Source organism: Pogona vitticeps, chromosome 2 (genome assembly GCF_051106095.1).
Source record: "Pogona vitticeps strain Pit_001003342236 chromosome 2, PviZW2.1, whole genome shotgun sequence".
Taxonomy (NCBI): domain Eukaryota; kingdom Metazoa; phylum Chordata; class Lepidosauria; order Squamata; family Agamidae; genus Pogona; species Pogona vitticeps.
In genome coordinates this window covers 20,689,430-20,714,181 of record NC_135784.1, presented here as the reverse complement: position 1 = coordinate 20,714,181, position 24,752 = coordinate 20,689,430, and the positions used below count along the sequence as shown (strand labels likewise).

General features: G+C 45.6%; 2 protein-coding genes across 6 annotated transcripts in view; both read left to right on the top strand.

The window, feature by feature from the left end:
* The first annotated feature begins 1,133 nt into the window (after positions 1–1,133).
* On the top strand, positions 1,134–5,014 carry LOC110070860 (uncharacterized). Of its 2 annotated transcripts, XM_072988383.2 has the most exons (4): positions 1,134–1,574; positions 2,018–2,131; positions 2,285–2,411; positions 3,344–5,014. In XM_072988383.2, the coding sequence occupies exons 3-4, from the start codon at positions 2,378–2,380 to the stop codon at positions 4,807–4,809; spliced, it is 1,500 nt and encodes a 499-aa protein (XP_072844484.2). In that variant the 5' UTR covers positions 1,134–1,574; positions 2,018–2,131; positions 2,285–2,377; the 3' UTR covers positions 4,810–5,014. The 2 variants fall into 2 exon arrangements, with proteins under 2 accessions (XP_072844484.2, XP_072844483.2); XM_072988382.2 differs by lacking the exon at positions 2,018–2,131.
* Positions 5,015–7,612: 2,598 nt separating this feature from the next.
* The window catches only part of LOC140701296 (uncharacterized), a 35,946-nt gene continuing 18,806 nt past the window's right edge, over positions 7,613–24,752 (top strand). For 3 of the 4 annotated variants that reach the window (XM_078388258.1, XM_072988299.2, XM_072988297.2), the window contains exon 1: positions 22,030–23,512. Coding sequence is in view for 1 of the 4 variants with exons in the window: in XM_078388260.1 (XP_078244386.1) it covers positions 11,196–11,448; positions 12,003–12,070; positions 18,009–18,135; positions 18,580–20,348 (2,217 nt within the window). In the remaining 3 variants the exon portion in view is untranslated. Of the gene's footprint in view, positions 11,449–12,002; positions 12,071–18,008; positions 18,136–18,579; positions 20,349–22,029; positions 23,513–24,752 lie in introns of those variants that run through there. The other variant, XM_078388260.1, reaches the window with a different exon arrangement.

Sequence of the window (24,752 nt, the reverse complement as noted above, 5' to 3'; positions counted from 1 at the left end):
TACGCATGCCCCCTTGGCCTTAAGGTTCAGATGGCGACTATGTGTCTGATTTGACAGTACCCAGATATTCGTTTTATCTCTGTCGTTTTGTTTATTGTTGCATTGTATATGGTGGCCTTCAAGTAACAGCTTTTCCCTTGGTGTCAAGTTGGAAGTACCTTAGCTTCCTCCCTACGCATACCAAGGGTGCCAATTATCTCCTTAATTGCCCTCTGAGCAGGCCTGTTGTTTTGGGAAGTGAAAGTTCTGTTCCTTGGGGCGATATCTCTCAGCTAGCAGATGGAAGGCCATTGAGGCCCCATGTGTTTTGATATGCAAGAGTGTGTTTGTAAAGAAGGCTATTGAGGCCCCATGTGTTTTGATATGCAAGGGTATGTTTGTAAAGTTAGCACCCTGGTGTGATTGTGGCAAGAGTCAGAAGAGATCTAAGTCAGGGTCAGTCTACAGTAAAAGCAGTTTCTAATACAGATACAGATACATTCAGATACATAAAGTTACACAAGTATTCATGTGCAAGACGTTACAATAATTAAGTTGTATTGAAACTAAATACAATTGCTGCGTTGTGGAAGAAGCAATGGGAATAAAAGCGGTGCATGGAGTGAGATATAATAATAATAAAATGCTTATTTGTTAACCCTAGAATGGGCGGCCTTCAAGATCTCTCTGTAAAACCATCATAGGATAAAATAACTCTTCAGGTCAGGAATGGTTAAACCCAAGCCATCATTTGGGCTACTGGCTGATCCAGGCCCAAACATCTGAAATCCTCGGCTTGGGTTTCTTCCCATTAAGGCCCAAGAAAGCAAGGCAGCTTTGTGAAGTATTTAACTGGAGATATGGTATTAAACCCTCATTTTAAGGGCCTTGATACCTGGCGGAACGCCTACTCCCACCAAGATCTACCCGTGTCACTTGTGCGAGCCAGGAGGTGAGGCTGAGGAGCCTAACGCCGAGGGAGGCCCGGAAGGAAAAAACATGAAACTGGGCCTTCTCGGCGGTGGCTCCTCGCCTCTGGAACATTCTACCTCCTGGGATTCGCGGGGCTCCCTCACTGGGCATCTTTAAGAAGCAATTAAAGACATTCTTCTTTCCTCTCTTACTGTTTTTGTTTTGCACATCGTGTAATGTAATGTAGTGTTTTTATCATTTAGAACTGCCTATTTACACTTTTATTGTATCATTTTATAGTTGTTAGCCGCCTAGAGTGGTCCTCACCGACCAGATAGGCAGGGTATAAATTAAATAAATAAATAAATAAATAAATAAATTCACAGAATACTGTACTGGAGAATATTATACTGTTCCATCAAGCCCTGTTTGGGGAAACCTGGAGAACCAAACTGGCAACTAAGGGTTAAAAACATCGATTTGGGATTCCTAGACGGGAAGGCGACCTTTGAAGGGGGAGACCTTTCCCTCCCCACAGGAAAGGCTCTCTCTGCAAAGACGTCCCTTCCTGTCACTCCTTTTTCTTCCTCCGGAGGAAAGCGTGGCTTAAAGTGCTTAGAAGCCGGACTGGGATCTGGGGAGCCTCCGCCTCTCCCCCCCCTCATTGCAACTTAGGAGGGATGGTGAGTGTGTCCCAGCAGGGCTGCCTGTAAGGGTGGTGGTGGTGGGGAGACTGAGGGAGGTCAGAGGAAGGAGGGAAGGAGGGAAGGGCCCCCCAACCCCAAGCCCAGCCGAGGGAAGGGAAGCCCCCCAAGACCAGGCAGGAGAGGCAGCCGGAGGGGAGCCCCCCCAAGGGCTGTTTGCGACCCAACCCCTTCTGCTGCCTGAAGGGCCACATCCACCCTCCCTCCTTCCACCTCAGGTGCCCACAAAAGGGCTGATCCTGCACCTTCCATAAATCAACAGACTTGCGAGGCTTTGAAACAGGTGTAACATACATTGTTGTATTTAACAAATAACCAGCATCTGCAAAAGCATGCCAACATTTTTCTCCTTCCGACAATGTTTCTGTGTAAGAGGGGCTGTGCTGGATGAGATCTAGTTTAGCATCCTGTTCCCTGCACAGGTTTTCTAGATGCCTCCAGGAAGATCCTGAGGCGTTTTCCCCCAGCCAACTGCGATCTGGTGACTTCTTCCTGGAGGAAGGGGTTTCAAGCCAGGGGGACCAGTAACAGTAAATGTACGTATTCTGTAAAAAAAAAAAAAGGTGTGAAGGCCTTTTAAAAAGTTAACCATTCTCATAAAAAAGCCATTTTTCTTTTAATGTTCTTTTGGTTTTAGGAGATTATCTTTATGAAAAATACAAGGAAGACCCCCCTTCTTTTTCACTTAGGGTCCAGTGGCCTTTGAAGAGGTGGCTGTCTATTTCTCCCAGGAGGAGTGGGCATGGCTGGATCCTGACCAGAGGGCTCTGCACCAGGAAGTCATGGAGGAGAACTGGAAAACTGTATATTCTCTTGGTAAGGCCCCCTCTCTCCCCAGCTAATCTCTCTTTACCAGCACAATAATTTCTAGCAACAATGAGAGCAAGAATTATGCTCTGGTGCTGAAATGGTGTCTGAGCTCACACTAACTGTTGTGGTATCCTTAAGGCTGGATTGGGCAACCTCTGGACCTCCAGATACGTTAAATTCCTATCACAGAAGCCTTCATTTGCAAAAGTGGAATCAGGATGAAAATAATCACTGATCTAACAATGCTGTGACAATTTAGAAAGCTGATGATTTCCTAAGGACAGGGTCTTTTCAGGATATGGTTTACTTTATTATTGCTTCACAATAACAATTTTTATCTGCATATTTTAAAAAGAGCTTTGGTCATCTTGTGCTTTAATATGAGAACTGATTTAATTATATTTTCATATGTGTAATGTTTTGCCTTAAAATTTCTACTTGATAAGCACTGGTTGATTGATTGATTGATTGATTGATTGAGTGGTTGGTTGGTTGGATTTTTACCCCACCCCTTTAGACCATGTCTACTCGGGGCGGCTTACATAGATAAAAGAGAACAATATAATATATAAAATATATAAAATTATAAAATTAGTGTTACTGCTTTATCACAGGGGTGTGAGGTGTCTCTGGTTAAAACAGAGACACCTCACCCCCCTGTGTTAAAGCAGTAACACACACACACACACAGAGAGAGAGAACCAAGAGCTTCAATGGCATTTTAGAATCACTCACCTTTTTCTGGCTGACTGTTGACTTTCTTGTGGTTTTGGTTTGAATGATTAGCAATACCTAAAAATCTTCATCCACTGTGCATGAAGAGAGATTAGATTTTTTTAAATGCCTGATAATTAATGAAACGTATTAAGCTCCTTTTTCTAAAGATCTATTTATCTCTTCAGTTCATCCTTTTATGCATTTGTCCTTCTTCCCCACAGATAACTGGAGGGACAAAGAGGTATGTCCCAAATGTGGAAAGACTTTTATGCACAAATTGAAGCTTACCAGACACCAGAGAAGCCACACAGATGGAGAAAGCTTTATCCAAAGAAAGCCATACAAATGCATTGGGTGTGAAAAATATTTTGATACAATGATAGCACTGGTGTTTCATAAAACAGTCCAAGTTGGAAAGAAGTGTATCATAAGTGAACTGTCTGGGAAAAGTTTGGATCGCAAGTTAGACTTGGTTAGCCATCAAGGAAGGAAACCGCACAAATGCCAGGAGTGTGGGAAGTCTTTTGCTCGGAATTCTCACCTTGTATATCATAAGAGAGTGCACACAGGAGAAAAGCCGTACAAATGCCAGGAGTGTGGGAAAAGTTTTGCCTACAGTTCACTTCTTCTGAATCACAAGAGGGTTCACACAGGAAGGAAACCTTATAAATGCCTGGAGTGTGGAAAATGTTTTGCTCGAAATTATCACCTTGTGTATCATAAGAGAGTCCATACTGGAGAAAAACCATACAAATGCCAGGAGTGCGGGAAATGTTTTGCTCAGAGCTCACAGCTTGTAAATCATAAGAGACTCCACACAGGAGAGAAACCATACAAATGCCAAGAGTGCGGAAAATGTTTTGCCCACAGTTCACTGCTTGTGAACCACATGAGAGTCCACACAGGAGAAAAACCATACAGGTGCCAGGAGTGTGGGAAATGTTTTGCTCAGAATTCACAGCTTGTGAATCATAAGAGAGTCCACACAGGAGAGAAACTGTACAAATGCCAGGAGTGTGGGAAATGTTTTGCTCAGAATTCACACCTTGTTCGCCATCGGATAGTGCACACCAGAGAAAAACCGTACAAATGTCAAGAGTGTGGGAAATGTTTTTCCCACAGTTCACTCCTTGTGAATCACAGGAGAGTCCACACAGGAGAAAAACCGTACAAATGCCTGGAGTGTGGGAAATGTTTCGCTCACAGTTCACATCTTGTGAGTCATAAGAGAGTCCACTCAGGAGAGAAACCGTACAAATGTCATGAGTGTGGGAAATGTTTTGCTCAGAATTCACACCTTGTGAGTCATAAAAGAGTCCACACAGGAGAGAAACCGTACAAATGTGAGGAGTGTGGAAAATGTTTTTCCCACAGTTCACGACTCGTGACTCATAAGAGGGTCCACACAGGAGAGAAACCTTACAAATGCCCAGAATGTGAAAAATGTTTTGCTCAGAAGGCTTATCTTGTGCATCATATGAGAGTCCACACAGGAGAAAAACCCTATAAATGTGATGACTGTGAGAAATCCTTTGCTCAGAATTCACAGCTGGTGAATCACAAGAGAGTCCACACAGGAGAGAAACCATACAAATGCCTGGAGTGTGGGAAATGTTTTGCTCAGAATTCAAATCTTGTCGGTCATCAGAGAATCCATTCAGGAAAGAAAACCTGTAAATTTCGGTAACATGTAAAATGCTTGCTTACGGTTCAGATTCAACATGTTGCAAACCACTAAAGATTTACCATAGGAGAGGAACCATACAAGTGACAGTAGTTTGGATATCGTTTTGTTTGCTATTGTGGGATTGTAGTCAGGAAATAATGTATAAGATGAGGCTCTGGTAGCTCTTGTTTTTATAAAATAAAAGTAAGGGCACTGTGATCAAGTACCAGTGGTGGAACAACTTATTTTGTTCCCTGAATCTTCAGATGGAATTGGTGTACAGAGGGAGAGGATGGAGGAATGAGAGGAGTGCTAGTTCTGAGCAAACAATGACCATATAGGTTCTACACTGAGTGTGCTGTTTGTATTTTTTTCTGCCTGGGTAGAAAAGACAGAGTATCCATTGAGTCTCTGTGAAGAGGTTCGCTTCCTCCCTCAGGCGGCCCCTCATTTTCGGCGGGAAATAACAAAGGCATAGTCTTGATAACTTTCAAATTATCAACTTTATTCTCTCCAACATCCACCAGCACTACTCTTTTAGGTCTCACTGTCTCACCTTCAAGTTTGGAAAGTCCTTTATGAGTCCTTGAGTGCGTACCCTCTCAAATGCCTTTCTTCTCTCCTCACGTTTCTTCCGTTCGTACTCCTCCACCACTGTACTAAACCACACCACCCCTTCCTCGCTTTTTTCCTCTTCCCACACAGACACCCCTTGCTCCTCCTGCTCTCCCTCTACCAAACAAACTTCTGTTTTTCCTGCCTTCTCCTCAGCCTTCAAATCGCCCACCTTTTCCTCAACCGCCCCTGTCACCTCAGGTTGTTCCCCCTCTTTCATTTGTTCCTCAGGTTTGACAGCTAAGGACGGCACACTCTTCGCCTCCACTCCTTCACAGTCTCACAGCTTTCCATCAGCAAATGCCAATGGGCAAGCTCACACCTCTCCAAAAGCAACTTGGTCAAAACCCCAGTGGCCTTTAATTCTCGAAGGCACCTTCCAAATTCTGACCAAAAGCCAAGATGGAGAATAAGAAGTGTGAGATTGTCCCAAATCCTTCTTTTCTCACCTATTTGCCTCAAACAAAATATTTTTTTAATAGAAAAGGAAGCTCCCGATAAATGTATGGGTTTTTCCCTTACAGCCACTCTCCTTTCTCTGCTGGTCTAAAATATTGGGATTAAAAACTCCACCCGTGCTTGGGTTCAGTGGATGTTAAGAAGCGCGAGGAATGTATTTTGATTGTCAAAATTTTGATCCCATTCTGAGAAGAGAATGGAAGTCTTCGGTAGATTCAAGGAGTACATGAGGGGCCCCTGAAAACCTAATCTCAATCCAAAACTCTCAGTTCATTAAAATTACAGAGAGAGCAGAAAACAACTCACAGCACTCTCGGGGTAAGGTTTCTTTAACTCCTGGTGGATCAAGTTATTGCTGAATTTGTCGTTTGCTTTGAATGCTTTGGCATTAGTACATTAGGTGTTTTAGCCAAAAACTGACCTTTTGAAATTATTCCTCCTAGCATAGATTTGGATTGTCGAAAGAGATGACAGACAGCCCAATTTAGGTCTATTTTAAATCTTTTTGTATTCTATTGCCAGGAAAAGTGATTCCCTGCTTATGTTTTCCTCAGTTATCATATAACATAGAGTCTGTGAGAAATCTTTAAAGAGGTAATGCATGTAGGGTGGACTTCTCTCTCTCTTTCTCTCCCCTCCACCTTCTCCTAGAAAGCTGAGAGCTCTCTAACAGCCTGTTATTAATGTGGGCTATGCCAGTTATATTAAAATTGTATTGATAGGGTCCTGAGGAGCCAACTATCGGCTGGATTCCTACTATTGTTTGTGTAAGGTATATACGATTTGATGTGGTTAATGACAGCTAATTGGCGAGGCGCTGAAGCTCATCTCTTTTCTGCCCTCCCAACACTTCATTTAGCTGGAGCAAGTTACACAAACCCCAGTAAGATTTTAGCCATGAAATGCTTGCCCAGTTTGAGGCCTCATATGCTAAGGAGCTGGTTGGATAGTTCAAGGAGTTAGATATGTGGCTGCTGATTCGGACATTGGGAGTTCAGTCAGATTAGTACAGATATTCAGGAATTCCATCCCTTCTTGGCGTTAGCCCTCTCAGTGAAGAAAAACACAGAAACAGCCGTTTCCACCAAGAAGTCTGTTTACAGGTCTCTACAGCAGCACAAAATTACACAGTCTTGCAGCATCTCCATCCTCAGGCCTTAAAATCTTAGACCAGTTGCGATTGGGTTCTTCAGCTTCTTTAGGCAACCCCTCACCTTCGGCAGGAAATAACAGAGGAGACGTTTTTATAACTTTCAAACTATCGTTTTTATTGTCACTCATCTCCTCCAACACATTGTTCATAGGGTTGAAAATTCTTTGGCAACAGGTCGCAACTGACAGAACTGAAACTTTCCCCATACTCCCGCAGACTCAACGGGGATGTCCCTCACACCATTCCTGGTAGTCCGGTCTTCGCGGAGGAGTACGGATCGTCCCACAACATGCGGGTCTAATCCACCCTCTCTCGTCTGGTCTGCCATAAAAGCGATTATGGGCTATCTTGGCTTCTCTCTGCAATTCAAGTTCGCATGCCGCCACAATCATAGTCTATTCTTTCGTTAAGAACTGGGTTGGTCTGATTTCCTTGGGATTTGGTTCCAGTAACAATCCTCCCACCTTTAGGTTTGGGAAGTCTCTCAAAAGTCCTTGAGTTCTTACGTTCTGAATTTCTTTTCTCCATGCTTCAGCCCTCTTTCTCTCATAATCCACCACAACCGAACTGAACCATACCCCCTCCTCGCTTATACTTGTATCCTCCTCCCACACTGTCATCTCTTGCTCTGCCCACTCTTTCTTTTTATCCTCCTTTACTAAGCAAACCTCTATCTTTCCCGCCTTTTCCTTTGTTTCTACTTCTCCCGCCTCTTTCGTAACTGTCACATCCTTCGTCCCTTGCTCCTCCTCACTCTTTTCATTTCCTCCTCCTATGGCCTCTATCACTACAGATGGCTCACTTGTACACACTCCTCCTTCACACCAGTTTTCTTCTACCTGAGGAGAAGAGACTGAACAGGTTATCTGTGCTTGAGGTGAGCAGGATTGCACCCTTCCAGCAGCAAACATCAATGGGCAGGTTGAGACCTCTGAAACAGCTTCCCAAGTCATAGCCCTAGTCGCCTCATCCTCAATGCACTCTGTAAGGCACCTTCTGAACTCTCACCGTATGCCAAGGTGGGAAATCAGAAGAGTGTGATTCCACCAAGTCCTCCTTTTCTCAGCTACTGGCCTTGTCCAATATTATTTTTATAGACAAAAGGTATGAATTTTTGCTTTTGGGTCACTGTTCTAATACCGTCCATGGATGGATTTTGTGAACCATGATGCAGAGTTGCTTGAGGGATGTCTCCTGGTTGTCAGAACCTCATACCCATTCTCGAATGGGAGTCGATTTTCCGTAGATTCAGGAAGTAGAAGATGAGCATCTTGAGCCGTGAACTCAATCTTAGCCACTCCATTCATTAGAACTTCAGAAAATAACACACAACACACCCAGGGTGTTGTTTTTCTAACTACTGATGCATAAAGACTGGACTACCATTACTAATAAATAGCCATATTTGCTTCAAACACTTTGGCATTACGGTCTTGTTAGATGAACTTACTAGATCTTCAGAGGAATTTAAATCCGCAGTGGCTCTTGGTGAATAGTTACTTGAATGCAAGATATCTGATGCTGAAGTGCATACAGTAGAGCATTCTGCAGCCTTTATCCCTGTTTTGAACTACGCTTGCATGAAGTGCAGTGTTGGAAATTGTGGTGAGGAATCATCAGTAGTTAATGATTTCCCCTTTGTTTTCCTTAATATGGATGAGTTTGTGCAACTAGGCACGCAGTGAGAGATACAAGCATTAACTTGGTCATTAGTAGCCATTGATTGCTGCAACTCACACCACTGCGCTGATACTGGGGTTCCTCACCGTTCAGGTTCTAGCCAGTATGTTCTGTTGGGTACAATCAGTAGGAAAACACATTAGTATCGATTGCACAATTTGGATTAAAACTTAGTTTTCTCCAAGAGGAGAAATTACACTGGTTTATACTGGACATAATGTCTGTTTAGAAGATAACTGTCTAGTTCACCTTGGCGTTAGTATTGCACTGTGCATGATGTCTTCTTGAAACATTTAGGAGGTGCTGTGAGGAATGCATCATCTCCACAGGGAGGATACACTACTACACTTGTTTTTACCTGATTTGAGTACATGTCAGGTGGGCCCGTGTGCGGAGGTTTGGGAAGGCTTCTTGTGAGCTCCTTCTCCCATCACCTTTCAGCCCTTGCTCATGTAGTGCTCCAGGGAGAGCAAAACATGCAGGCGGTTGCTTCCGGCTGCAAAACATCCTTACAAGGAAAAAAACCTCAAAACCCACTACATTTTCAAAGAGACGCCAGAGTTCAAGACATTGGCTTTAGTGCTAACAATCAATTCTTTTAAGTTGTCTGAATTAAAACACTGCTGTACAATCCTATTATTTTTTATTAAAGTGTTTTAGTTAAACATATAAACTCCAAAGCAAGCTTCATGACTCTGAAAGGATGATAATGTAAAGTAGTTCCACCATGAGATTAAAACAAAACTTATTCAGATGTTTAGGCAATCAAGGGGTTGCGCCACAGAAAATAACAAAGGTTATCTAATCTCAAGCTCTTGATAGACAGCATGGTTCCAGGGCACAAGCAAAGTTCAGCACAATAGCAAGCTAGATGACCTGTTCACGTAAGCTAGCAAGCAAGAAGCTGCTCAAAGTGATTAGCCAGGAGCTGGTTAACCGAAACCATTCTTCAGACTGGCCTTATATCCCCTCATCCCTTCATGATCATCAAGTCATTTAGGGCTTTAGAGGTTGGAACCAGCATTTTGAAGAGCACCTTGATACGGGTTATGAAAAAGGAACATTAAAAGAAGCACTTGCAAACCTCCAGTCTGACTCTTTTTACTGGGAGGGGAATAAAAGAGAGTGAAAACTCGAAGCCAGGCCATAGAGAAGAAGGTAAGCACAAGAAAGCCAGTTGAGAGTTGATGGTGCAGGATGGAGCTGAGAAAGAAAGGGGGGGGGAGACGAAGAGGGGAGATAGCCCAGCAGTTTCTGGGCAAGGGAAGGTGAGAAAGATGGAGTACATCCACCCCTAAAACCTGAAGGGATGATTGCGGAAACTCCTGCTCTGAGGGCAGGAATGGCTGGTTTGAAAACAGGAACCCTCAGGATGAGAAAAGCCATTAGGAGCTCCCTAGCTGTCACCATGAAACAGCAATCAGACTCCTGACTTCTATCTAAGAGGCAACTCTGGCAAAACTTGTATGGCCAAGAATTTCTGGTCTTAACATAAAGGCAATTTTCCCGGCAAAATACATCTTGCCATGTACTTTTGAACTTTTAAGTTCCTCACACTGGCACAAACCTGAGGGTGGTCTTTTAATCCACATAAGCTTGCTTATTTTATGATGATTTTTTAGTGCTCTATAAAGGTATCACCTATTTTTTACCATTACCATTGGCCGTTTGGGGAGTTAAAGAAGGGGATGGAGGGTGTGTGTGTGCGAAAGTGGAGTATTGGATGGTCTGTTTGGAGGCCTTACAGTCAGGATTAGCTTTCCGTAGGAAACACCCTTCTTGGAGGAAGAAAAGAAGAGAGAAGAAGGAAGGGGAGTATTATAAGAGCGAGGCGAAGAACAGAGAAAATTGAACATGCATTCATGTTATGCAATGCTGATATTACTGGATTTTTATTGGTACTTGTCTTTTCCATTTTTGTTTTTTCCTTTTCTCAAGAGTGCCACTTGTGTTTCTTTATATAAATGTGTATACTTATTGTTCATGACATTAAATATTGTCTTTTAATGATGTTAACCACTGTTGTTACACTCGTTTTCAACTTTTCTTTCACTCACTCACTCACTCAATCAATCAATAAATGTAATACTCCTGCTGAAAGCTATTTTGGGAGGAAACCCATCTTCTCAAAAACCCACAGAGGCATCACCCTGAAACCCGGGCGACTTATGGTGCTGATATGTTATTGCCAGATGCAAGTATAGTTATAAGATCTCTGAGGGGGATGTTGTAAAGAAAGGACATTTGACACACACACCCAGACGATACTTGGTGACAGAAACTGAAAGATTATGTTAACTTCCTTTAATAAATCCTGTACCATGACTGACGTTTCTGCTGAGAATCTGGGTCCTGTGTTGGGAGGGGTCTCGCATTATCCTCACAAAGAGCCCTTCCCTTCAAAAGCCCAGGAGGGAGCTACGCATCCAAGGGACCAAAACTCTGCGCAATGTTTCCCTGGACTTCTTTTGGTTGAGGAGGAAACTACAGTAAGAGTGAAATGAACCGAGTGGGGATTCCTAGAAGGGAAGGGGAGCTTGGAAAAAGGAGAACTTTCCGTCCTCATCGGAAACGTTACCTCTCTAAAAACAAACCCTTTCCTGTCCCTCCTTTTTCTTCCCCGGGAGGAAAGCGAGGCTTGGGCGGCTGGAAAGGCTGCCTGGGATCAGCTTCTCCCTTTCTGGGATCTGGGGAGCTTCCGCCTCTCTCCCCCCCCCCCCCACAACCCCCTGCCATTGCATCCCGGAGGGATGGTGAGTCTGTCCCAGCAGGGCTGCCTGGGAGGGTGAGTGGGGGGGGGGACTGAGGGAGGCCGGAGGGAAGAGAGGGGCGGGAGGGGGAGAGAAGGAGGGAAGGGCCCCCCAAACTCCAAGTCCAGCCAAGGGAAGGGAAGCCCCCCCAAGACCGGGCAGGAGAGGCAGCCGGAGGGGAGCCCCCAAGCAAGGGCTGTTCGCAGCCCAAACCTTTCTACTGCCTGAAGAGTGTGGGAATTCTTTTGCTCAGAATTCACTGCTCGAAAGTCATAAGAGAATCCACATAGGAGAGAAACCATATGAATGCCAGGAGTGTGGGAAATGTTTTATCCGCAATTCACATCTTGTGAGACATAAGAGACTCCACACAGGAGAGAAAGCCATGCCAGGAGTGTGTCCCTTTTTTTCGAGACCAGGAAACGAAAGGTTAAACGCACAGAGTCGCTATTCCTAGAAGGGGATCTTGGAAGAGGGAGCGGAGTCAGTCCCCATAGAAACGGTCCCATATGAAAAAGCGTCCCTTCCGGTCCTCTTCTTTTTCTTCCTCCGGGTAGAAAGCAGCCGTTCCGCTGCTGGAAAGGTTGCCTGGGATTCGAGGAGCCGCTTGCAGCAAAGGGGGATGGTAAGTAATTCCCAGCAGGGCTGCTTGGGAGGGTGAGTGGGGGGGGAGGGCCCCCCAACTCCGAGGCCATCCGAGGGAAGGGAAGCCCCCAAAGCCGGGCAGGAGAGGCGGCTGGAGGGGAGCCCCCAAGCAAGGGCTGTTTGCGGCCCAAGCCTTTCTGCTGCCTGAAGGGCCACATCCACCCTCCCTCCTTCCACCTCTCGTGCCCACAAAAGGGCTGATCCTGCACCTTCCGAGCCACTTGCAGGGGGGGGGGAGGTTCCCCTGTTTGTCTCCCTTAGAGGGCAAAAGGGTTCCCTTTGGGGGCTGTGTGAAGGTTAGATCTCTGGCTCTTGTTTTTTGTCCGAATAAGTGAGCAGACATGCGAGGATTTAAAACAGGTGTACAGTGGTGCCTCGCTTAGCGAATGCCTCGTTTAGCGATGAATTCACATAGCGATGGGGTTTTCCGGGGAAAATACTGCCTCGTATAGTGATGTTTTCTATGGAGGAAACTCGCATAGCGATGTTTGGGACCATGCTTCGCATAGCGAATGCGGTTTATGGTCCACGTTTCGCTTAGCGATGTTTGCAAAAAGAGCAGGAAAACTGGCTGTGTTGCAATGCTAATTTCTTGTTTTCCTCAAATCCTAACTGCCAGTACCCAGGATGCATTGTGCCTGTGCGGGGAAGGTATAAAACCCCTTGCCCATGCATCCTGGGTTTACTCTCCCATGTGCACTTCCAAGGTAGGCTTTGTCACTTGGTCTGTGTTTTGGGGGTGCATCCTGTGCTTGAGCAAGAGAAGGTAAGCTTGCATTTCTTATCCTGGGTGGGTGGTTGTTTTTCATTGAAATGCTAGATGTTTTTTGCAAGGGGGATTTTGGGTCTGTGCATTTGTGTGGGATTTTTGTGTTTTAAATGTTTTCTTTCTGCCATGTGGGGATGTTGGGTCTGGCTGGCTCTGGCTTTGGTTATGGGGGGGTTAATTGGGGGAATTGCAGGCGTTTTTTTGCTGGGGGTTTCTGTGCATTTGTGTGGGATTTTTGTGTTTTAAATGTTTTCTTTCTGCCATGTGGGGATGTTGGGTCTGGCTGGCTCTGGCTTTGGTTATGGGGGGGTTAATTGGGGGAATTGCAGGCGTTTTTTTGCTGGGGGTTTCTGTGCTGGGACTGCTGTTACTGGTGGATTTATGCTTGCCTGAGCCTGGGATTTGGGTCCTCAACTGAAAAGCCATTTAAAAACTTTTTTTCTCTGTGCCTGGCTGCCCATGGGGTGGGGGGTGCTGGGGTCCAAGGGTGCTGGAGCCACACTGGGACTGCTGTTTCTGGTGGATTTATGCTTGCCTGAGCCTGGGATTTGGGTCCTCAACTGAAAAGCCATTTTAAAACTTTTTTTCTCTGTGCCTGGCTGCCCATGGGGTGGGGGGTGCTGGGGTCCAAGGGTGCTGGAGCCACACTGGGACTGCTGTTTCTGGTGGATTTATGCTTGCCTGAGCCTGGGATTTGGGTCCTCAACTGAAAAGCCATTTTAAAACTTTTTTTCTCTGTGCCTGGCTGCCCATGGGGTGGGGGGTGCTGGGGTCCAAGGGTGCTGGAGCCACACTGGGACTGCTGTTTCTGATTCCAATTTTGAATGTTTTTCCTGTAGGTGTGGTGTGGTGTGCTGTGGTTTGTTGTTGTGAGTCCTTTGGTGGCTGTTTGATCCTGAGGTAGGTAACGTTTCTTTTCCTGTGGGTTTTTTCTCCTTTGTTTGTGGTGGAGGGTGTTGTAAGGGTCAGTCTAATTGTTCTGAATTTTTCTTTGCTTAGGCCTTGCTTTCAGGTGTGCTGTAGTCTTTCCAGGCTTTTCCAAACGATCCGTTTGATCCTGAGGTAGGTAAGGGTTTATTTCTCCCCCCCCCCCCAGGTTGTGGTGCGTGTGTGTGTGCCAAAACTGCCACTTGCCTGTCCAGGGCAGTTTTGGCCAGGTGTGGGAAGGTGAGGCAGATGTACATCACTGACTGTTTTTTTTTCCATTTAACGTAGCTACAGTGTTGGACATGGGTCCAAAGAAGACTGCTTCTGCCCAGGTTGGCAAGCCGACCAGGGAGAAGGTCACGCTTGAAATGAAGAAGGAGATCATTCGTAAATACGATGGGGGGAGACGCATTGCGGACCTCGCCCGGGAGTACGGGTGCAATGCATCGACCATTGGCACCATCGTGGCCAAGCGTGACAAGATCCTTTCAATGGATGCCGCCAAGGGTGTCACAAGGATCGCCAGGAACCGTCCAGCTGTCCTGGAGGAGGTGGAGAAGCTCCTGGTGATCTGGATGGAGGAGAAGCAGCGTGGAGGGGACACGGTCACTGAGGCTGTGATCTGTGAAAAGGCCAGGTCCTTGTACGCTGACCTCATGGCAGAGCAGCCCAGAACATCAGCTGAGCCTGAGGAGTTCAAGGCCAGCAGAGGCTGGTTTGAACGATTCAAGGCAAGATCTGGCATCCACAGTGTGGTTAGACACGGAGAGGCAGCGAGCTCAGACACCACTGCAGCAGAGGACTTTGCTGTGGAGTTCCTCGAGGTCGTAACCACAGAGGGCTACCTTCCAGAGCAGGTCTTCAACTGTGATGAGACCGGCCTGTTCTGGAAGCGGATGCCCAAAAGGACCTTCCTCACCCAAGAGGAGAGCAAGCTGCCTGGCCACAAGCCGATGAAGGACCGCCTGACCCTCCTCTTCTGTGCCAACGCCAGCGGGGACCTGAAGATCAAGCCGTTGTTTGTCTACCACTCTGAAAATCCACGTGCTTTTAAGAAGCACAAGGTAGACAAAGCACAGCTGAAGGTGATGTGGCGATCCAACGCCAAGGCTTGGGTCACACGGGTACTCTTTGTGGACTGGGTCAATCACGCTTTTGGCCCAGCTGTGAAGCGGTACCTGTTGGACCGTGACCTGCCTCTGAAGGCCCTGCTCCTAATGGACAACGCTCCTGCCCATCCTCCAGTCCTTGAGGATGACTTGCTGGAGGAGTTCTCCTTCATCCAGATCATGTTTCTCCCTCCAAACACCACCCCGCTACTCCAGCCCATGGATCAGCAGGTGATCGCAAACTTCAAGAAGCGCTACACCATGGAGCTGTTCCGGCGCTGTTTTGAGGTGACTGATACCACCAGCCTCACCCTCCGTGACTTCTGGCGTGATGAGTTTGACATCGTCATCTGCCTGAAGATGATCGCCAGGGCCTGGGACGGCATCACCCAGCGGAACCTGAACTCTGCGTGGCGCCCGCTCTGGCCAGGCTGTGTGGCTCCTGGTCCTTCAGCACCTGCACCTGAGTCCACAGTGATGCAGGACATTGTGGACTTAGGGAGGGACATGGGCCTCGATGTCACTGAGGATGACATTGCAGAGCTGGTTGAGGGTCATGACCAGGAGCTGACCACACAGGAGCTGGTGGATCTTCAGGCGGAGGCGAGGGAGGAGCAAGAGGAAGAAGAGCAAGAGCATGCAGAGCTGTTGACCAGGGACCTTAAGAAGTTTTTGACCAGCTGGAATTATGTGCAGACTATAGCACAGCGGTATCACGAGGACACAAATCTGGCACAGAACTTATCGAATTCCTATGATGAAAGGATTGTGTCCCCTTTCCGAGGAATTCTGAAAAGGTGGCAAAGGCAGCTGACAATGGACAGGTTCCTCACAAAGAGACCAATGCAGGAAGAGGAACCTGCTCCTTCCACCAGTGCTGCTCAGGTTGCTTCAATGTGGAGCATTTCTTCTTTCTCCCCCTCATCAACCCCCTAAAAGAATGCTGCACTGATTTGGGGTGGTTAGGGTGGTTTAGACGATTCCACCTCAATTGTTGATGTTAAAGTTGAAATGTTTACTGTAGTACAGTTGTTTTTTGCTTCTTCACTGCAAGAAGAGTTTCTGTAGTGTACTGATGCACTTTCAAAAAAGTTTGTTGTGAAATGTTATGCTTCTTCACTGCAAGAAGGGTTTCTGTAGTGTACTGATGCACTTTCAAAAAAGTTTGTTGTGAAATGTTATGCTTCTTCACTGCAAGAAGAGTTTCTGTAGTGTACTGATGCACTTTCAAAAAAGTTTGTTGTGAAATGTTATGCTTCTTCACTGCAAGAAGAGTTTTTCTGCTGAAAGAGTTATGCAGATGTTCAATCACCTCGATTTCTGAGTCTAAAAAGTTGTCTTATGCTATAAAGTTTATGATGTTTAATGTGCACTTAATAAACCCTTTGTTATCCTGATTTGACTTTGTTCTGACTCTTTTAATTTGTTATAAGTTCTAAATGCTTGGGGTGGTCAGTGCAGGTTGTAAAACCTGTGCAGACTTAAACTTGGCTTGGTTGTGACTCTTAGTTAATTTTGGTTGAATTTTTCCCTCCCCCATAGAAATCCATGGAGCCCAAATTTTGACAGCTCCATTGTTTCCTATTGGGGAGAAAAAAAATCACCCTAAATTAATGAAAAGTCAGATCTAAGCCAAATTACATTTGCACCCGTTTTAGAAGGTGCAGAAACTATTCCAAGCATTTAAACCCATTTTTGCCCCTTGTATGACACATTTAAAATTGCAAAAATTGACTTCGCAAAGCCATTGAAATGTATTGAGTCAGCTTCAATACATTCCAACGGAGGAAACATTGTTTCGCTTAGGGATGTTTCCTATGGGTTTTTTCGCTTAACGACGGCAATCCGTTCCAATTGGAACGGATTAACCGTTTTCCAATGCATTCCTATGGGAAATGGTGTTTCGCATAGCGATGGTTTCACATAGCGATGGTTTTTTGGAACGAATTAACATCGCTATGCGAGGCACCACTGTATGGTGTATTGCTGTATTTAACCAGCATATGCAAAAGCATTCCAACATTTGTCTCCTGACAACGGGTCAGCAAGCGGTTTCCATTCTTCTCCCTCGAAAGGGTCTCCTCCTCCCGGCCTTCCACGGTCTGGGCCAGTCCAAGGACAGATCTGCGTTTAGTACCAGTCCTTTCTCTCCCTCCAGTAAGGGGACCGTGTCATTGGCCCGGTGGTCCAACCAGATGGGTTCCCGGGTGGGGGTGGGGGGTTGAAGGTCTGCCATGGTCCTCCAGGCATCCCCTTGTCTGCATTTCCCTCACTCTCCATTCCAACCTTTCACGTCTCTCCTTTCCCACCTTCTCCTTCTCCACTCTTTACCCTCTGCCTCACCCCAATAAGAGAGTCTCAGTCTATCTCCCTCCTCCTCTGGTAATCTGCCTCTTTCAGCACTCTGAGCCTTTCCCACATGCCAGTCCTGCATCCAGATCCACTTCCAACCTGGCGGCAAATGCTCTTCCCTCCTTTTTATATCCACTACCCCCCTGCCTCTATCTCTACACTCAGCTTCCATTCTCTTCCCACCGTCATTTCTTCCGGGTTCCTCTAAACAGTTAACCTCCACATTTCTTTTTCTGCTTTCTCTCCGGCAGCTCCATTTTCCTGGGAGAGGCGATCTTAGTCTGATTCTCCTTCTCTGCAGTGAGGGGGAGGGACCACACTCCAAAAGGAGTGGTACTACTCTCGCCTCCGGTGTTACAGGCTGCAGCGCAGGCCAAGGGGGGACCCCGAGAGGTAGAGCCATGTTTCTTTTGAAGAGGGGCTGTGCTGGATTTAGCGTCCTTGTTCCCTACACAGGCTTTCTAGATGCCTCCAGGGAGCTCCCGAGGCAGGCAAGCCAGCAATGACCCTTTCACTGCTCCTGTTGTCCCTCACCCAACGGGGATCCAGTGACTTCTTCCTGGAGGACGCTTTGAGCCAGAGGGACCAAGAGCACTTAGTACATGTGTTTTTGAAAAGAAAGGTGTGAAGGCCTTTCAGAAAGTTAAAAGTTATCATAAAGAATCTAGCCATTTTTCTTCAACTACTGTATTCTTTGGGTTTTAGGAAATTATCTTTATGAAAAATATGAGGAAGACACCCCCTCCTTCTTTTTCCTTTAGGGTCCAGTGGTCTTTGAGGATGTGGCCGTGTACTTCTCCCAGGAGGAGTGGGTACTGCTGGATCCTGACCAGAGGGCTCTGCACCAAGAAGTCATGGAGGAGAACTGGCAAATGGTATCCTCTCTCGGTAAGGCCCCCCCTCTCTCCTCAGCTAGCCTCTGCTTAGCAGTGCAATAATTTCTGCCAACAATAATAGCAAGAATAATGCTCCGGAGTTGAAATGGTGTCGTAACTCACACTAGCTACTGTGGGATCCTTAATGCTGGACTGGGCAACCTCTGGACCTCCAGATATGCTGAGTTCTAATCATGATAGCCTTGGTTTACTAAAGTGGAATTGTGATGAGAATAATAATTCATCAACAAGAGCTGAAGGTTCCCAGATTGCACTAGAAGATTCTGCAAAAGGGCAGCTCTAAGTGGGAATGCGGATTTGGCCCTGACAACTTACTCAGTAGGCTATTCGTTAATAAGCAGACTACTGAATGTGTGATGATGTAGAAAGCTGATGCAATGATGATCTCCTGGCCTTTTCAATTAGTCTTTTCTATATGTGTCTTTCTTCCCTGCAGATGACTGGAGGGAGAAAAATGTATCTCGCAAATGCAGAAAGACTTGTACATACAAATTCAAGCTTGACGGACACCAGAAAACACACAAGGAGGAAGAGAGCTGTATCCGAGAGAAGCCGTATCAATATGAAAAACATTTAGCCATGAAGATATCCCTTGTGCATCACAAAAAGGTCCATGCTGGAGAGAAGTGCATCACAACTGACGTGTCTGAGAAAAGCTTAGATCACAGTTTACACTTTCTGAGCCATCAAAGAGGCCATAAAGGAAAGAAACCTCACAAATGCCGTGAGCATGGGAAATCTTTTACTTGGAATTCTCATCTTGTAAATCGTAAGAGACTCCACACAGGAGAAAAACCATACAAGTGTCAGGAGTGTGGGAGATGTTTTGCCTACAATTCAGTGCTTGTGAATCATAAAAGGGTCCACACAGAAAGGAAACCATACAAATGCCAGGAGTGTGGTAAATGTTTTGCTCGGAATTGTTATCTTGTGAATCATACGAGACTCCACACAGGAGAAAAACCATACAACTGCCAGGAGTGTGGGAAATGTTTTGCCTACACATCAGTGCTTGTGAATCATAAGAGGGTCCACACAGGAAAGAAACCATACAAATGCCAGGAGTGTGGAAAATGTTTTGCTCGGAATTATCATCTTGTAAATCATAAGAGACTCCACACAGGGGAAAAACCATACAATTGCCAGGAGTGTGGAAAATTTTTTGCTCAGAATTCACAGCTTCGGAATCATAAGAGAGTCCACACAGGAGAGAAACGGTACAAATGCCAGGTGTGTGGAAAATGTTTCACTCAGAATTCACACCTTGTTCGCCATCAGATAGTCCACACAAGAGAAAAGTCGTATAAATGCCAGGAATGTGGGAAATGTTTTGCTCACAGCTCACAGCTTGTGGATCACAAGAGACTCCACACAGGAGAGAAACCGTACAAGTGCCAAGAGTGTGGGAAATGCTTTGCCTATAGTTCCCTGCTTGTGAATCATAGGAGACTCCATACAGGAAGGAAACCATACAATTGCCAGGAGTGTGGGAAATGTTTTGCTCGGAATTATCACCTTGTGAATCATAAGAGACTCCACACAGGAGAAAAGCCATACAATTGCCAGGAGTGTGGTAAATGTTTTGCTCAAAATTCACAGCTTGTGAATCATAAGAGAGTCCACACAGGAGAGAAACTGTACAAATGCCAGGAATGTGGGAAATGTTTTGCTCAGAATTCACACCTTATTCGCCATCAGATAGTACACACAGGAGAAACACCTTACAAATGTGAAGAGTGTGGGAAATGTTTTGCCTATATTTCAGTCCTTGTGAATCATAAGAGGATCCACACAGGAAAGAAGCCATATAAATGTCAGGAGTGTGGAAAATGTTTTGCTCGTAATTGTCACCTCATAAATCATAAGAGACTCCACACAGGAGAAAAACCATACAAGTGTCAGGCGTGTAGCAAATGTTTTTCTCAGAATTCACACCTTGTTCGTCATCGATTAGTGCACACAGGAGAGAAACCATACAAATGTCAAGAGTGTGGGAAATATTTTGCTCAGAGCTCACAGCTTGTTAACCATAAGAGAGTGCACACAGGAGAGAAACTGTACAAATGCCAAGTATGTGGGAAATGTTTTGCTCAGAATTCACTGCTTGTGAATCACGTGAGAGTGCACACAGGAGAAAAACCGTATAAATGCCAGGAGTGTGGGAAAAGTTTTGCTCAGAATTCACACCTTGTTCGCCACCAGATAGTGCACACAAGAGAGAAACCATACAAATGCCCAGAGTGCGGGAAATGTCTAGCCCAGAGTTCACATCTTGTGAGTCATATGAGAGTGCACACAGGAGAGAGACCCAGAGAAATGCCAGGAGCATGGGAAATGCTTTTCCCTGTATTCACATCTTGTGACTCATAAGACGATCCACACAGCAAGGAAACCATTCAAATGACAGAGTGTGGGAAATGTTTTGCTAATACAGTAATTTTATTCTTGTGGGTCATCAGAAGTTTGAAATTGTACCAAATTCTTCTTTTCTCACATTCTTGTACCATGTAAAGTTTTTATATATATATAAAAAAGACAACTCTAAAAAATGTTTGTCTTTTTCTCTTGGAGGCACTATATTCTCCCTGCAAGTGTAATATATTCGGATTAATAACACCACCCATGGCTGAATTTGGTGAACTTTGATGCTGAGAAACCTGAGGAATGTATTAAGATTGTCAGATTTTTGAACCTGTTCTAGGCAAAGTGTGGAAGTCTTCAGTAGATTCAGGAAGGCTCAAGCTCCCCTTCCTTGCTTTCTAGTCAAAGATTGATGGCAAGGTAAAAAGAGAATTGAGAAGTAGCATAAGATAGTTAAGACTACAGCTTGCATTGCTAGATATGAAAAGTAGAGCCTTAGTTGCAAGAGTGGACGAGTCGCCCAGATAAGGCGGGGTATAAATCAAAATAATAATAATAATAATAATAATAATAATAATAATAATAATAATAATAATAATAATAATAATAATAATAATAATAATAATAATAATAATAATAATAATAATAATAATAATAATTTCATACCTGCTTGGAAAAGGATTTAGGGGTATAGAAATGGGAAAGTCACCAACCTCAGTCGTTATCTTAACAATGATTGTCTAAGAAACAATCATTGGAAAGTCACAAGCTCAGCCTTAGGTAGGTAAAGGCTGCCTCACTATAGTGTCTGGGTAATTCTATATACAGTGGTGCCTCACTCGATGATGTTAATTTGTTCCAGCGAAATCGCTGTAGAGTGAAAACGTCAAACGAAATTAAAAAACCCATTGAAACACATTGAAAACTGTTCAATGCGTTCCAATGGGCTGAATACCTGCTCGTCCAGCGAAGAACCTCCATATGGCGGCCATTTTCGGTGCCTGTAAAGCGAGGAATCCGTCCTAGAAAATAGCAGGGGGCCATTTTCTTCAGCCGGCAGCCATTTTGAAACCCAATGATCAGCTGTTTGTTGATCGTCGTAAAGCAAATATTGGTTCCCGAAGCAGGGAACCTATCATTGCGCAGCGAAAAAACCCCATTTAAAACATCGTTTTACTATGTCAAAAACGTCAACGTAAAGCGGATTCGTCGTAGAATGGGGTAATCGTCCAGGACACGACTGTATAGGGAGGAAGTGGTGCTGCAGATTAAACCGCAGAAGTCTCTGTGCTGCAAGGTAAGAAGACCAGCAGTCTAAGATCGAATCCACCAACGGAGTGAACTGTCGCTTGTTCTAGCTCTTGCCAGCCTAGCAGTTCGAAAGCATGTAAAAATGTGAGTAGATAAATAGGTACCACCTCGGTGGGAAGGTAACTGCGTTCCGTGTCTAGTCGCGCTGGCCACATGACCACAGAAACTGTCTTCGGACAAATGCTAGCTCTACGGCTTGGAAATGGGGATGAGCACTGCCCCCTAGAGTCGGACACGACTGGACTAAATGTCAAGGGGAACCTTTACCGAATTCTATGTAAGAATGTCTCCACTACTATTATTTTTCTTTGTTTCCAAATTAACAAGCATATGGACTGGCCTTTACTTTTTGATTTGTGTCCCTAAAAAAAGTGTGCGTGCGCGTGCGCGCGCACACACACACGCGCACGCGCACACACACACACACACCTTCTCTGGTTTAATGGCTGCCTCTCTTTTTTGTTTTCTTCCTCTGTCCTTATAAAAGGGTGATCCTAATATTATGCTTTCTATTTTTTCTCATTTAGAAACGTATTTACTTGTATTTATTGTATGATCCATGTTTTAAAAAAATAGGATCCTGCTGCCCACCCTGGTTTTAACCTTCTAAGATCCTGCCTGGTGACGTCTTGACAGCTTCTTCCCTTTTCTTATCACCTCAGTGTTTTTTGAACCAAAATTTGGGATCATAAATGAAATCAGAATGCAGAATGAAATGTTGTTTGCTTGGAATGGCAACAGGGTCAAAACATTTCCTTTTCGAAACTCAGAGGAATGCAATGATTTTTTTAAAAAAATACTGATGTCTTCACTGCAGAGTTAAGGGTATTTCGTGTTCCCCCACATACCACAATCCCAAGAAACTGAAGGCAGGGCATCCTGTCAGGGCTGCAACACCTATCCCTATCATAAGAAGAGCTCGGCTGGATCAGGCCAAGGGCCCATCGTGTCCAGCTTCCTGTAGCTCACAGTGGCCCCGCCAGATCCCTCTGGGAGCACACGAGAGGAGATCCCTGTCTCCTGATTCCCCCTCCCATGCATCTGGCCTTTTGAAGTACCTTCTTTTAAGCCTGGAGATTATACATCCCCATGATGGCTTGTAACCTGCAATGGACTTTTCCTCCAGAAATCTGTCCAATCCCCTTTTAAAGACATCTAGGCCAGATGCCATCACTACATCCTGTGGCAAGGAGTTACACAGACTAACAACGTGCTCAGTAAATAAAGTTTATCTTTGGTCTGTTTTGACTCTCCCAACACTCCTTTGGAGTGGATGTCCCCTCGTTCTGGTATTGCATGAAACGGAAATGAGCTTCCCTTTATCCACTTTATCCATCTGAGCAAGGGAGACCCCCGAACCCAGAAGAAGCCACAGGTGGTGGGGACGGAGAAGCCAGAAATTCATGCCGTGCAAAGGATGTTTCTCTGGCTCGCTTTTGGGAGAAAACGAAGGGTTAAACGCACTGAGTTGCGATTCCTAGAAAGGAAGTAGAACTTGGGAGCGGAGGACATTTCCGTCCCCATATAGGAAGTGGTCCCTCTCCAAAGAAGTCCCTTATTTGTCCCTCCTTTTTCTTCCTCCGGAGAGAAAGCGTGGCTTAAACCCCTGGCAAGTGTGCTTGGGATCTGCTGCTCCCTTTCAGGGATCTGGGGCGCCTCTTCCTTCCTTCCTTCCCCCCCCCATTGCAACTGGGAGGGTGAGTCTGTCCCAGCAGGGCTGCCTTGGAGGGTGGGTGAGTGGAACTGGGGGAGGCCGGAGGGAGGAGAGGAGAGGGGCAGGAGGGGGAGGGAAAGAGGGAAGGGCCCTCCCAACTCCGAGGACAGAAGGAGGGAAGGGAAGCCCCCCCCCAAGACCGGGCAGGAGAGGCAGCTGGAGGGGAGCACCCAAGCAAGGGCTGTTTGCGACCCAAGCCTTTCTGCTGCCTGAGGGGCCACATCCACCCTCCCTCCTTCCGCCTCTCCTGCCCACAAAAGGGCTGATCCTGCACCTTCCAAGCCACTTGCGGGGGTGGGGGTGGGGGAGAAGGTTCTCCCTTGAAAGGGTTTCCTCCTCCCGGCTTCCACGGTCTGGGCCAGTCCATGGACAGATAGATCTGCATTTAGTACCAGTCCTTTCTCTCCTTCCAGTAAGGGGACCGTGTCATTGTCCCGGTGGTCCTGCACCTTCCAAGCCATCTGCAGGGGGAAGAAGGTTCCCTGTTGGCTCTTTCCTCAGAGGGCAAAGAGTTCCCTTTGGGGGCTTCAGGTTAGCCCGAGGGAGACCGACAGCTCCGTTACTCCCCCGGAGAGGTAGAGCCTCCTCCCTCCACTTTATCTCGGATCCCACGAAAAGGAGGGAAGAACTGGTTAGGATGTTTTGGCATTTTGTTAGGGAAATTGAAAGGGAAGACAAGAGATGTTTAACTAATACTGTTTAATTAACGCTGAATAAGGGGGGGGGATTATGAGATCTCCTGAACCAAGATGCTGTCCTGTGCAGAGCTTCTTCCTGTTCTAGTCGGACAGTTCCTGGTGGTGGTAATTAGGAACAGAACTTCCATCTGCTGCAGCACTGTACCTGAGAAAAAAACAGGGAACAGTTTTAAGAGATTATATATATTATTTAATGTAACTGAATTTAGGACTATTAAATATAAAATTTCAAGTGACAGGTGCCTGAGAATGTGTAGATTTTATAGATTTACAAACTGATGCAAAATGCTGGTTACATGAAGATTTCTTCCAGTGAGAGATATTTAATGAATACTGTACTGATTTTTAGGTAGCAAAGTATACAATTGAGAGCGAAGGCTTATGTTTTGAGGGCTTTGGGTGAAAAATGGATGCAAATGGTTAGAAACAGATTCGTTGGTGGGGAGATGCTTCCTCTTCTGACTTTTGGTGGCTGCAGTATTGCATTTTTTGCCTTAACAGCGTTAACACAGCAGGTTGTTGTCT